General features: G+C 39.9%; 1 protein-coding gene across 39 annotated transcripts in view; it reads left to right on the top strand.

Moving 5' to 3' along the window:
- Positions 1-14,368, top strand: part of GIGYF2 (GRB10 interacting GYF protein 2) — a 70,070-nt gene that overhangs the window by 45,158 nt on the left and 10,544 nt on the right. For 8 of the 39 annotated variants that reach the window (XM_085512574.1, XM_085512577.1, XM_085512575.1 and 5 more), the window contains 12 exons: positions 1,799-2,037; positions 2,125-2,287; positions 2,356-2,574; positions 3,008-3,198; positions 3,831-3,990; positions 5,891-6,057; positions 6,442-6,530; positions 7,235-7,342; positions 7,893-7,990; positions 8,458-8,558; positions 9,296-9,457; positions 11,259-11,360. In XM_085512574.1, coding sequence (XP_085368700.1) covers positions 1,799-2,037; positions 2,125-2,287; positions 2,356-2,574; positions 3,008-3,198; positions 3,831-3,990; positions 5,891-6,057; positions 6,442-6,530; positions 7,235-7,342; positions 7,893-7,990; positions 8,458-8,558; positions 9,296-9,457; positions 11,259-11,360 — 1,799 coding nt within the window. Of the gene's footprint in view, positions 1-1,798; positions 2,038-2,124; positions 2,288-2,355; positions 2,575-3,007; positions 3,199-3,830; positions 3,995-5,890; positions 6,058-6,441; positions 6,531-7,234; positions 7,343-7,892; positions 7,991-8,457; positions 8,559-9,295; positions 9,458-10,889; positions 11,072-11,258; positions 11,361-14,368 lie in introns of those variants that run through there. The other 31 variants (XM_015871145.3, XM_085512598.1, XM_085512597.1 and 28 more) reach the window with 18 other exon arrangements.

The raw sequence follows: 14,368 nt of genomic DNA, 5'->3' as shown, positions 1-14,368 counted from the left end.
TACAGAAGGATGTAAACTTGAATGTTTTTGCAACATGGAAACAGCCTGGTTTCTATCACCAGGCTTCTCCAGTGTGAGCTTATAGAAGTTTGTGCTTTTTCTGTCGCTGTCTGTGTGCTAGGACCAGGAAGCTGATAGGAATTCTTCTTTCCTTGCTTTCCACGCTTGAAGAGCTGCTTTGCTGGTTGTTCTGGGTAAATGTGGTATTGCTCTTATCGCAGATCTGAAAGAGGGCTGTTAGACTGGATTTACTATCTGTAAGAGGAATGTGACCATAGCTTTAAAATCCATCATTATTTAATGATTTACAGTGATTTAATGACTGCCAACCTAAAATGCCCCTTCTTTGTGTTGTTGCAGTTCTTGCATTTATACAGTGATTAACCTTGAAATTTTCAGAGCAAGTCTTTCTTTATGATGCAAACCACTTTTGATCTTGGAACCAATGAGTGAAGTGTTTGGATCTGTGGGGTTTTGTTATCATGTAATATTTAAGGAACATGGTTCATCTGTTGCCTAAAATTTCTCTAGGATTTTGGGTTTTCCTTGCTCCAAAGTCTCCTTTTTCCCAGGAAGCATTTTATGGAGCCCTTAGTCTGTAATTTCACATAAAGGCTTCTGTTCTGGTTGCTGCTCTTTCTGCATGGATTTTAATTCTGCATATGAAAATATTAGTTACTACGAGGGCATAACTAGATGAGGTTATATAGCTCAGTTCTTTACAGAGACCTCTTCTGTAGAGGAGAGAACTTTTGTGTTCTTTTATGAAATGTCATAAAATCCCCAATAGTTGTAGGAGGCCTTTGTATTACATCTCCTGCATTTGTGAGGCGAAGGTGTGTCATTAGTATTTTGGAGCGTTACAGTAGCAGCTTTCCCCATCCACACAAACTGAATGGAACAGAGCATATTGCTTGCTTCTCCTTACTTGGATTATTTAACAACCATTTGGTAAACACCGATTTCCACTGATTGAACAAATTTTGTGACAGATTTCTTTTCCTCCACAAATGATCACAAACCACCATTTAAAACCACTGAGATGTTTCATTTCTGCTTTCTGGTAAAGGTAGCTTCTGCTGGATGGAGAGCTTTGAAAGCTGTTTACAGTCTTTCTGCTCCCACTTTGTTTTCCTTGGTTGAAGGTTCTTTCCAGTTTAAATAGTTAGCACTATTACAGTCAGAAGACTTTGTTAAATGTGGCTGAAGGAAGATGCCTTCTGAATGTGTTAGAAAAATGGAATGAAAGCTCTACTTGAATTTGGAGGGCTTTCCCTTTCTGTTATGAATTATCATTCAAAGTTTAATTACTAAAAATTACCATTCAAGAGGCTTAGTTCCTTCAAAGAAACTTGAACAGTCGTCTGGTATTCATGAGTGTGCCTAAGCCACTATGAGGGCAAGAGGTGCTTAGTTCAGGATGTGACTGCTGCAGGTGGCTGTCTAAAAGCATGTAAGATCTTCAGTATCTCTAAGTTAGTGATGGCTGGTAGGAGACTGAATTCAATCAGTGTCTGGTATTGTTGGTTTGTCTTATTTTAGTTCTCTGGCTACCATTTAGTTCTCTAGCTACCATTCTTAGCTTTGTGGTCTTTTAATGCTCATAATGAAGTTGATAAGGTGGGGATTTACAATCAAAAATATATGAAGGTCTCCTCCTCATTGGTAAGATGGTCCTTTTCTTTCAGTTGTCCTTTACAGTGCTTTATAGGTGGATTGTACTCTGTAGTGGCTTTCTGAATTTCTGACACTGTCATCCCTTCTAAATGAGCTTCTGCCCTCAAACTGTCTTGTAAAGTTGCTTTCCCACCTGCCTTAGATGGCCCTCGTTCTACAGGCTGGCGAGAGCACATGGAACGACGACGGAGATTTGAATTTGATTTCCGGGAACGAGATGATGAACGGGGCTACCGGCGAGTGCGGTGCGGGAGCGGCAGCATGGATGATGACAGGGACAGCCTCCCTGAGTGGTGCTTAGAAGATGCAGAAGAAGAAATGGGAACATTTGATTCTTCTGGAGCATTTCTCTCTTTGAAGGTGAAAATCTGTCTTTTTCCTTCTGTGTGTTTTTAGCAAACGTCCTGTTATGTCAAGTGGATTATGAATGCTTGTTTACTTTTGCAGAAGGTGCAGAAGGAACCGATTCCTGAGGAACAGGAGATGGACTTCCGACCTGTGGATGAAGGGGAGGAAAGATCTGACTCTGAAGGGAGCCACAATGAAGATGCCAAAGATCATGAAAAGACTACCAAGAAGGAGGGGGAGAAAACAGATAGAATAGTGTCAGGTAAGGTGGACTTCTCTTCCATCTGCTGTATGCTACAGTTTAGAATTTCAGTTAATTCAGTTAAGTAGAACCATGCAATGTTACAGAAGCAGCAGAAGAAGCAGTCCAAGCATCTTCACCGGCTACCAGGTCAGAGAGCCCACCAAAATCCCAGCCTCAAGACTCGCTGCAGACAAGCCTTTTTGAAAGGAAAGAGGAGTCTGTCCCAGAAAGAACAGAAAAAACAGAAGATAAGGAGAGTAGAACAGAGAACACACCGCCAGCCAAATTGTCCAACAGAGGGGAAGGTAATAAACTCAATTCATTAGACTTCCATTACCCTTTGTGATCTTAAAAGCCCTCCTTAAAGATTGGATTATGGTCATGAGAACCTAGAACTCACCAACTGGTCTATGAATAGAAATAAGATCAGTGTAATGCAGTGTAATTATGAGCAAATTGCCCGCGTGCCTTGTTGAGTTTGAGTAGATCTCTCTGGACAAATGTATGTAGCCAGGGAAAAGGTGTTGGTCTGTGCACCATTAGAACTAAACTGCTTGTCCCTTCAAGTTCGGTTGGGTGTCTGTGCCACAAGGAGTACCAGTGTTCAGTCATGTACTGGAAGATCTGAAAATTATTTGATGAAATCTTTGGGCTGTTGAATATTTTCTGCAGTAAGTCACAAGAAGTTGTTTTCATTTATGTTAAAGATACTGAGCTAATCTTAACATTTTCCTTTAGATTTGGCTTCTGCTGCTCAGCCTTTGCCACAGATATCTGCAGATGCAGCTTCTCCTGCTCATCTTTCTCCTCCTGTTTCCAATTCAAATCCTGCCCTGCGACCAGTTCAGACACCTGTGACAGCTGCTCCAGGCATGAGCAACGTTCCCACTGACCCAGATGATGAAGAGGGCCTCAAACATCTAGAGCAGGTAAAAATTTCTAATTCCTTTGTTGTTAATGATTGTGAAAGTGTAGGAATGTAGAATGCAGGAAGAAACACTTGAAGCACATAAAAGCAAAAATGTAGCTAAAAGTTTATGTTCCACAGTATGTTCTGACCCTACACTTCTTTCCTCCATGGTCTTCTTAGAGAATAATTCAAGTGTGCTAGTCCTTTATTGAGGAAAATGTTGCAGAGCTACAGTTGCAATGCTGCTGTCTGTTATCAAGTTATGTTACAGTTTGTACAGAGAAACCAGGAGGTAGTGTGCTCAATATGTTTGTTTTAAAAAAAACACCTGTCAACTTTACAGAAGTTTAGTGACTACTGGGATTACAGTCTATCTTATATGATAGCTCTCATACCTATTTTACTCCTCACCATGTTGGTACATATAATGAAGTGTGGGGCCTCGTCAGTGAGTAGTTCTAAAGCTTTACTTAAGAGTGCAAACCACATTTATTCATGTTTCTGATAAAATGTAAACTGAGCTCAGAGATTCTTGAGCTGCATATAGTTCCACTCTTGTGCATTAAGTAATATAAGTTTGTTATATGTAGCACAGTCTGTCAGCAAACAACTAACTCCTGTATTTCTTGATAATTCTGATGTCTCCTGCAGCAAGCAGAGAAAATGGTGGCCTATCTGCAGGACAGTGCTGTTGATGATGAAAGACTAGCAGCTAAAATTCAAGAGCACAGAGCAAAAGGTTCTTCTATGCCGTTGTTCCATGAAGCCATGCAGAAGTGGTACTACAAAGATCCCCAAGGAGAAATTCAGGGTAGGTCTGTGCCCTTTACACTTCCTCTTTTGTTTCACAGAACTGTTAAAGTCTTCATCACAGTTTGGCCACCAGCAAAATCTGATGCTTTTGTTTTTCCGAGAGCGGTGGAAGGAATTTACTGCTCCTGAAGTAGATGTTAAAAATCAGTTCTTCTACCCATCACTGCCCCTATCAGCAATTTCAGTGTACAGAACTATGTTTAGTATGGCTGAATTCTGCCTTACTCTGTTTGTTGAATTGAGGCTAGATTCCAACTTGTTTTTCTCCGTGTCAGCAGTTACTCAGGTTTCCAGATAAGGTAAACAAAAAAATGTGACCATTCTTGATTCTTGAAAAATCCACAGGAAACACTCAAATCACTTTTTCAGTCTCAGCCCAAAGACCTTGAATACTCAGAAGAGGATTTTTTTTCCTCTAGAGCAGAGTAAAAATTTTCCCAAGCCTGTTCTCACACACAGTCTCAATTGTAATTATACTTGTAGGCACTGCATTATGAGTTCCTGTAACAACAACTATTTCATGCTTGCGATTGTCACTTAAGTCATCTTAGGTTTTTTTGTAATTACATTTGGAATGGGTCTTTCCTGTAGATACTTGCATGCTTGCTTTCAGAAAGTACTTCTGGTTTTGGGGCTCTGGTTTAGCAGCTACTGCAGTGCCTCTCCAAAATGTAGTCAAAGAGTAAGTTGCTTACTTGCTATATTTCACTACGTAGTAACTTTTTAATGTTGATTATGATTGGCTTCCTCAACTGTCAACACTACACAGGGTTTGTAGGTGTTATATGGGGCTCTGTGCCAGTCTCTTGCCTGTACATCTTATGTGTCTTTAAAGTTCAAGGGCTGAAGAAAAAAATGCAAGTGTTGAAGTTTTCTTTATTTGCTTCAAACTGTTGGTGGCTGCTAGGTGTTCGTTGCTGACTGGTTATCTAACAACCTCTTGTTGGATCAAGTGCTTCCTTGAATATGACCTCCAGAATTGAATGACCACACAACTTTATCTTGGGATACTGCTTGTGACTTCATATTCTCCAGGAGGAATTATCTTCTGAAGATGCTTCATATGGAGAATGCTGGAGTTAACAAATATTTGTGCTTTTCAGAAAATAATCTTGCAAGACTCATCTGTTGTTCTTACTCTGTTAAAGAGTCCATTTTTCTTAAAACTGGCTTCATCTCCAGTTGTGTGTGTTGAGCTTCACTTCATATGAGCTTCACTCCTTTGCAGGGAGTGACTGAAGTCTTAAGTGAAAGAATAGAGGTGGAATTGTAAGTTTTTAAGACAGGAAGGAGAAATTATTTTTATAATCTTAAGTTTTATCTTGCAACCAGAGGTGGTTCTGCTCCCTTGCTAAATTTGAAAAGCAGAACTTGTTTAAAATATATGAATTCCTCCAAATTGAAGGCAAGGGTTGAAACTGGCACAGGTAGCTTAATTATCTGTGCTCTGTGAGGGATGTGGTGCTTATGATCTTAGCTCTAGCAGATGCTGCTGAGATCTGGACTGGAAATTTAGACTGTTAGCCCATTGCTGAGCCTTGAAGGGGTCAGCTCCACTGGAAGGCAGAATATTCATTAACAGGATTAAGCTCTACAGCACGGGGACTGCTCAGCTTTTGTCTCAGAGCTGGCATCTCCCTCCCTTACATGGCAAAAGCCATCATGCACTTCTCAAAGACGACTGTTTGGCGGAACATCCCATAGCTACTATAGGGATTCAGATATGTTCAAAGCCAGAGTGTTGATGTATTTAAATTGTCAATCAAGACAAATGAATGTGAAGGACAAGAACCCCTGATGTGTTACTTTAACAAGCACCTGTGCTCTTTTGTTTCCAGTAAGCTCAACTTGAATTTCCTTCTCCTTTTCCCTATGTGTGTTGGTTGATGTCATTTCAGGTCCTTTCAGTAATCAGGAGATGGCAGAGTGGTTCCAGGCTGGATATTTCACTATGTCACTGTTGGTTAAGAGAGCTTGTGATGAGACTTTCCAGCCGCTTGGAGACATCATGAAAATGTGGGGCAGGGTTCCCTTCACTTCAGGTCCAGCGCCACTTCCACATCTGGTAATTATGAGACCATTACTATATTCAAATATTCCTGTAACAAATGGAAATTTAATTATGTACATGTCAAATACTCTGTCTTACAAATGCAAGTACTTTGAGCACCAAAGTTGAACGCGGTTAAACTACCTTTTTAAGACAAGAAAATACAGTTTCAGTATGACAGTTTTGCCACAACTGTGACCATAAGGCTTGGTCTGGTTGTCCTTTGATATGTGCAAATGCTGTATATTTCACATTAACTGTACTATACACTGTTTGAGTCTTAATCTTTGTGTTTTTCTATTTTTTCAACTCTTCTGTGCAGGGCAATCATTTCTATAGCTTGCATTTGTAACATTTCTGTTGCTGTATGTTAGAATAATGTTTAATTCCTAAACATAGGGTGAGCTGGACCAAGAGCGACTGACTAGACAGCAAGAGTTGGCCCTGATCCAAATGCAGCACCTCCAATATCAGCACCTTCTGATACAGTAAGACAATCAGTCCCAGTGGCTGTGCTCTGCTCTGCATTTTTAATCATTGCTCTTGTTATTGGGAAACAAATTGGGCAGTGGGGATGATAGTGCTTCACTACCGTCTAACTGAATCCCAGCTAGCTTTGTAATGCAGTTCTTATATGCCAGAGTTGTCAGCTGCAGTTCATTTCTGGCCTGTTTCGATTTGGTTTGTAGAAAACTGGATAAAAGGGATTGGGCTACTGTTAAAGGGCTCCTGACAGAATTATTATTTTTGGATACTGATTGTCTGCTAGTGATTTGATAAGACAAGAAACCTGGCTGTGTGCTAGGGAGCATTTTCATTTATTAGGGAAGAGACTGATTCATGTAGGTGGGCGGTCTTCAAAGGAAGATGAACATATGTGCAGTCTGTATACTTTGTAGAGAAGGGAAAGAAAGACTGCATGCCCTAGAAGCAAAGTGTTGGACACTGACAGTCAGCTCAGGAAGGAGAGGGTGAAAAGAAATCTGATTCTGTCTGTGTGCACCAGGTTGCTGTATTCTTGTATTTTGATACTCTGAGGCCTCCATTCTGTGTTTGTTTTTTTCAAGTAATTAGCATGTATGGTAGATAGGTCAGTGGGCATTAGTCCTAGAGAACGTGCACAGATTCTGCAACGTGGGTGTTAAATAGATAAGTGAGCAAATACCAGAAATTTTCTGCTTCTCTTTTGTAGACAACAATATGCACAGGTTCTGGCTCAGCAGCAGAAGGCAGCCCTCTCATCCCAGCAGCAGCAGCAGCTTGCTATTCTCTTGCAGCAGTTCCAGGCTCTGAAAATAAGGTAAGTTAGCCTAGACTTGAGCTGGTTACCATTCATCCTATACTCTGACTTAATGTATAACAATTATAATCTTGGCAGTAGTCCAGTTTGCTTATATTTGAGTATTGTGTGCTTTAAAGTTGGAATCAATATGAAACAGTCGCAGGGTGTGGAATGCAACTTCATAGAGATTTTACTTCAGTATATGTTTTGAAATGAGGAGGAAGGTGTCTTGGTTAAAATCAGACCCTTGTCAAATCTGTTTTGTTGAAAACATCATGGCTTTGCTAACTGAATTCTGCAGTCAGTACTGGATGATGGTTGTTACTCAGGCCAGCTCTTATGTACAGCAGATGTAAAGCTGTAGCAGTAGCTTAGTCCTTGACCTCAGCAGCAGGGGTGAGATGAGCAAGAACTCTGCAGGAAAATACTATTTGCTGCATCACATTTTTGTTTTAAATAGGTGTTTGGAAGGGTGGGGGGGGTATGTTACAAGTTACTGAATCTCACGTGTGTTCAGAGTGCTCCTCTCCCTGTAAGTGGCCTGTTGACTCTTCTGTTGGTATTGCAGAATATCAGAGCAGAACATGATGCCACCTGTTACAAGGTCTGTGTCAGTGCCGGACACTGGCTCAATATGGGAACTTCAGTCAGCTTCACAACCTACAGGTAAGATGCTTAGTGTGCATCAGGTCCGTTAAGCTCACAGATTAAAAGACAGCATCTTTGTTGAGATGATTGCTCCCTCTTTTGCACTGAGGGGAATCATTTCTGCATTGATACTTTGGGCCTGGTTCAGGTTGCTTTGCATTACTGTTTAAGAGATGTAAAGACTACAATGGTTACTCTGTGGTTATGTTGAGCCTTGATTGGTATGTTGTAAAGGTATTTCCCTCTGATGGGAGGAGCTGTAACAGCTAGTTCTTTAGTAGGATTTATAGGAAACCCAGCCTTGTAGGTTGAATAAGCCTTATTCTACAAGAAGATAATGTAGCCCTCTAGTGACTAAAACTCATGTATTAAGATTGTAATTCATAAAATATGATGGCATACATAGGATTTTTGCCTTCCATTTGTTCTTTATTGATGTGCTTATTTTTGCTCGTAAATGTTTTGTTTTTCTTTTTACTGTCCAGTCTGGGAAGGAAGCAGTGTCTGGGATCTCCCCATCGATACTGCAGCTCAGGGACCAGCTCTAGAACAACTTCAGCAGCTTGAGAAGGCCAAAGCTGCAAAGGTCAGAAACTACTTTGTATTATTAAGTTGTGTTTCTGGATTCCATGGAAGACTTCTGGTTCTTTAAACTTCATGCTGCTGTGTTCAGTTTTTGAGATTTTTGTTGAAAATCCCATGAAGATCAAATGCATTATAGAAAGCTGTGATGAAAGATTACTGCAGAGGTACTACTGGCCTCTAAAGTAGTGGTTGTATTTTTACAGTTGTTGTAAAACAACCAAAAAACCCAAACATTTCTTTGCTAGCTGTTTCTGATTTCAAATGGCTTCATCATGAGCAATCATGGCAAACCATGGGAAGGAACATTTAGTCTTTCTCTTAATCCTGCCATGTTTTAACCAGAATTGGTTTGGGGAATAGTAAATAGTTAATCTGTGTGGATGAACAGGACTAAGTTCGGATCTGAACAACACTGTTATTTCTAAGAAGCAGATTATTTTATGATGGTTGCAGAGCAACTTTCTAATAGCTTCTGAAGCCAGGAGTTATTTTAAGGAGCTAATGGTGAAAGAACTGATGTTTGATATGGAACCAAAATTGTCAGAAATTGTACTAGACAGTATTGTAGGAATTTGATCCAAGTAAGTAGCCAGTTCATAGGTAACCTTGCATTTAAGGAAGAGCATTTATCAGAGGCTTCGTCTGCTGTGTTGTTACTGTAATCTCAACAGATAAGCCCTAGGAATTGGTATAGGAATATGCTACCTGCATCTGAGTGTAGTCTTGTGTGACTTGTAGCTAGAGCAAGAGAGGAGAGAAGTGGAAATGAGGGCCAAACGAGAGGAAGAAGAGAGGAAAAGGCAGGAGGAGCTTCGGAGGCAACAAGAAGAGCTACTTAGGAGGCAGCAGGAAGATGAGAGGAAACGACGGGAAGAAGAAGAACTGGCCCGCAGGAAGCAAGTGAGTTTCCTCAATGTAGTTCATCTCTAATTTTAATGTTCTATAAAACTCACTTTAAAAATCTTGTGGGATCTAGTTAATCTTTGGTAGGTGTATATTTTTCTTGTGATTATATGAAGTTATCTTTGGCTCTTGATTTTTATTTTTTAATTCAAGAACCCAGATTATAATTGGAGGAATGGGCTCTAATGGTTCACTTTTAAGATAAGCTCCTTTTTGCAAGCTGAGTGGCTTTATTCCGTATGGAACATTGCTTCCCAGTTTCTCAGTAGCAGCATTAGGTTTCAGTTAGTTGCCCAATCATTGTATGTTTAATGTTTATTGATCGTTTATGCTATCTTGTGTTTTAATATGGATATGTCCTGGAACAGGCTGCAGACTGAGCAAGTGTTTCAAATGAGTAAAATGTAGAGGGGGAAACAGGAATAAAAACAAGTAAAATGTATGATTTTTTTCCCCCTCTAATTTAGTAAAGCATTTTGCTGAAGCAATTGTTTGGGGTATGTGTTGGTGTCAGTATTATTTGCTTAAAGTGTTGGACAAGCAGATTTATTGAAAGGAATGATGTGTGAGTTTCAGAGTATGAAAGTATATGTCAGATCTATAGCATGTTCTTAGATCTTAAGAATATGTTCTTAGTTCTTAATATGGTATTTAGAGGAATTACTGGCTTAAAGTTTCTGACAGTCACTTCTGAGTTCCATATAGAAAATAGGTGAAGTGTTTTTTAAGAGCTGTAGGATGCAAGGACAGTGAAGGTTAGATTTCAGTGCACATGAAGGATTATGGCAAGCACCTTTCTGAGCTTATTCACCAAGAAGTCAGCCAATAAATGCCCTGCGAAGTAGCAAACACATCATAGCAGAAAGTAATAACTTTTATCTCCATAGTGTTTTGCATTTTTGTAGGCAGGTGGTTGTAAAAGAGCATTTTCCATTTTCTGATTTAAGGGTCATGTGTTCCCAAAGTTGTTTCAGGAATCTTCAGTTTTATTTGCAGCTTAGTTGTAGACCTTAATTGACGTAGCTGACACTGAAATGTCACTTAATACAATTCAGTGTGATACGTAGTCAGCTTGTATATGATATGTATATGATATAGTATATGATATGTTTAAGAACCAAGTCCATGAATAAACGGTTCCTTACTTTAATACCTTTTAATACTGCAATCATGATGGTATCCAGTGGAAAATATCCTTTGCTTAAGTTCAGACTTTGCTGAAAAATTCCAGCAATAATATACTCCAGAATTTACCTTCTGAGTTAAGTTACTGTAGATTGGTTTCAGTAATAACTGTTTTTCAGTGAATCACCTGGTATTTCAATGCGTTTCATCCACTGTGGCTCTGCATAGACCTGGGATGTGTTCTTTTCAGACTAAGTTCTGCTCTTGTGCGTAACTTTCTGGAAATGTCTATTAAATTCCACAGTTCTGGGTACTCTGGATCTGCACCATAAGCAATCTGACTTTCCCTTTTGGGGTGTCAGTGGAAAAAAATTGTTTGCAAGGAGGAAGCAGAATGGGTCTGAAAAGCAGTAACAAGAAGCTACTTAGCTCATTACCAGTGGAATAATTACAATAATGCTGACATCTGAGCAAGAATGTATCGAGGTAACAAAGTTGAAGCATTTCTCTGGAAAGAGGAAAATATTAATTTAAAGAAAAAAAACCACCTGGTGTAATATTTGAATCTGACTTCTGTACTGGAAGGCATTGTAGAGTCAGGGATGAACTGATTTATTAGCATGGATTATACAGAGGAGATGATGCTTAACAAATTTGATTAACTTCTTTTGAGGAGATGGCAGTGAGAGCTGAGAGGGGTGAAGCAGTAGACTTAATCTGCCTGGACATCAGGAAGGCTTTTGATGTAATACTGCATAAAAGACTAGTATATAAGGTTAGTAAATATACTGTTGATGATGAATTCTAAATTTAAAAAACAAACAAAAAAAAAAACCACTAGAAATTCAATTTTGTAGGTTGAAATGTCATAGCAAATGTTGAATCCAGTTTTGTTCTTCAGTTTTCAACAATTACCTGCACTGTAAAATTACAAACAGTATTTCCCAGCTTGTGTAGCTCCTGTATTTTTTTGCTTCTGATTTCATTTCTTCTATTTAGTAATGATTGATTGCTTTCAGGAACTAAATTTAAGGTTTATTAGTTCCTCTGAATCATCTTTCATGTTCTTCTACAAAGCATTGTCCCAAAGATGAAATTATCAAAACTAAAAGATCTGTAACCCCTGCCAGTGTAGGAAAGCAGAACTGCAGGTGTTACCATCTGCAGAAATTCAAGAACAATTTATCTAAGAATCCAGAACCTACTGAGCTCAGTATTGCTACTGAAGGACTTTGAGAGATGTTGCAGATAATGTACAAGATCTGATGTAGTTTATAAAGCAAGACATGTGTCCTTGAAAACAATTACAAGAGGTGGTTCATAGTAGAGAATGTTGGGATCCTCTTGGAGTCAGAAGCCATGAATATGGGAGCACTAAGAGCAAAAGGAAGGAGTGTGCCCTGTCTCAGCCAAGGCACTAGCAGAAAGTTGGAGAGCTTTAAGTGATATTGGTCATGTGCTCAAACAAAAACACTGAGCAAGTAGAAAGGTGCAGAAGTAAGTATGAAGAGAATCCTTCCCTATAGCTGTGATGACTGCGCTAAAAGTAAATATATATCAGTCATTATATTCCCAGCTTTTCATGATCTTGTGGGTTTTGTTTCATTTTCCTACACTATTCATCTTGAGTTGTCTGGGGGAGAGAAGTTTTTTTTGTTGATTCCCATCATTCACCAGTGTCTCTTCCACCATGCCTTAGGAAAAGGTCCCTGCAACTTTATTGATGTTTCTTTTAATCTCATTTCCAAAAAGGAAAGTGGAGATGTCAGTGACCTACTGTTATGCAGGAGGATGTGGTGACTTTGCTCACCTCTCTTGGGTACTGCATGTTAATGGCAGTGACTGGTGCTGCACATCCCGCCAGCATCCTGAGTTGAGCTCCTGGCATGTAGTCTCCAATCACACAGAACACTGGCACACCTCCAGCCTTCTTGGTAGACTTTAGTTCAAGAAATGAGCAGAAATTTCTCAACACTTGCCCTAGGACACTTCATTATTGTTACTTGACTGCATGTGTCCAATTAATTTAGTTACATGCCCAGGTTACAAACATGGTCTAGACATTGCGTGTTGTGCTTGAAGCTTTTCTGAATGTCAGATCTGAAGCTTTTAATTGTTAACAGGAAATGATTCACAGGCTATTTCATATCCAGCTCGTAGAAGGAAAACTTAGAGCAGAGAACTTTTGTAGTGCTTCCCGCTAAGCTGCTTAAGTGGTATCCATGGATATGTATTATTTCTTGGCTTACAGCTGCAGTTCTTAGAATCATAGAATTGCTCAGGTTGGAAAAGACCATCATCCAGTCCAACCACCCCCCTACCATCAGTATTTCCACACTGAACTATGTCCTTTAATACCATGTGTAAAGTGTAAATTGAACACCTTCAGGGATGATGACTCCACCACCTCCCTGGGCAGCCCATTCCAGTGCCTGAGCGCTCTTTTGGAGAAGAAATGTTTGCTAATATCCAACCCAAACCTCCCCTGGCACAACTTGAGGCCATTCTTTCTAGTCGTGTCGCTCTTCAGTGGCCTGGAATTGGTTGGGATGTTGTAGGCATCTGGAGTTATCCAGTGTCAGGAAGAAACCTGAGTCAGTTGATTTGCAATTTACATATGCTGTGTGCATATAAAGATTTGCCATCTGATTTGCTGTGAGGATATTAAGGTACAGAATTAACTTCCTGTTTTACCAGACTTCAAATTAATTATATCTGTGATGCACAATTAATCTCCCTTAGAGCTGTGAATAGGTTATTACATACAGAAGACCTCAGAGAGTATTTGCACAATACTAATTGATTTTAAAAAATGTTTATGAAGGCTTGAAAAAGGTTCTCATCCAAAATGTAGGTAGAAGAGATGAAAAGCAGGATGCCCTTAGTACTGATGCTGGATTTCAAGGCTCAGAAAGGCAGCAAAAATCAAGACTATTTCATGCAGGAATCGGTCATGACTGGGGGAAAATTGGATAGGCATTCTGTTCAGTGAGCAGAAAGCCTGCTGTGCTCTTCCTCCAAAAGCAAGTATGTAGGTCTCTCTGAAAGTAATGCATCCTACTTATTTTCATGGAAATTACTACAGATACAAATAGCACAATAACTCCATTTCATAGAGCAAATAGTCAGCTACAACACACTTTTTCAGCAGAGGCATCACCATTAGCTCTGCTTTTTCAGCGATGAGCAAGAGCCTGCATGCTGTGCTTGTAGCAGTCTGCATCAGCAGATGCGAACTCTGCCACCACTGATGAAGTGCTCCACCCATCACCTCACTGCTCACATCCACTGTTTGGTGTCTAAATACCATCATCAGCAGTTGCTGAATCCCTGGATGCCACTTTTTCCCCACGTAGAGGAATTCAGTGACTCACCTTTGCTCCTTAGCAGCACTTGTTAGACTGCCCCTCTGCTGCCACCTGTCACACAGGAGCAACAGGCAGGAAGGTTCAACCTCTGCTGCTCTCCCACTGATGTCTAGTTCTGACCTTGTGGGCCAGCATCGTAACATAGAAACCATTACTCTGGGAGCAGCCCTCACAGCAGAAGCAAAAAAAATTCTGTTAATGTTAATTTTCAGAGCTGTAGGAAAGAGCATGATGAGTTTTAGTTTTCTTTAATTAATTTGCTAATGAGAAAGCAAAATGTAATTTGTTGGAAGGTATTCAAGTAACTTATGGGTAGCTCAAAATCAAATCCTTCAGGAGATCTTTCACTGCCAATGTTTCATTGCCATTGATATTTAAATAGTGTAGGATTAGGCCAGTCAAAGCCCTTTCACTG

The sequence above is a fragment of the Coturnix japonica genome, chromosome 12, assembly GCF_054131305.1.
Source record: "Coturnix japonica strain WE chromosome 12, WE-NBRP24, whole genome shotgun sequence".
Classification (NCBI taxonomy): Eukaryota; Metazoa; Chordata; class Aves; order Galliformes; family Phasianidae; genus Coturnix; species Coturnix japonica.
This window is presented reverse-complemented; position numbering and strand designations above follow the sequence as displayed.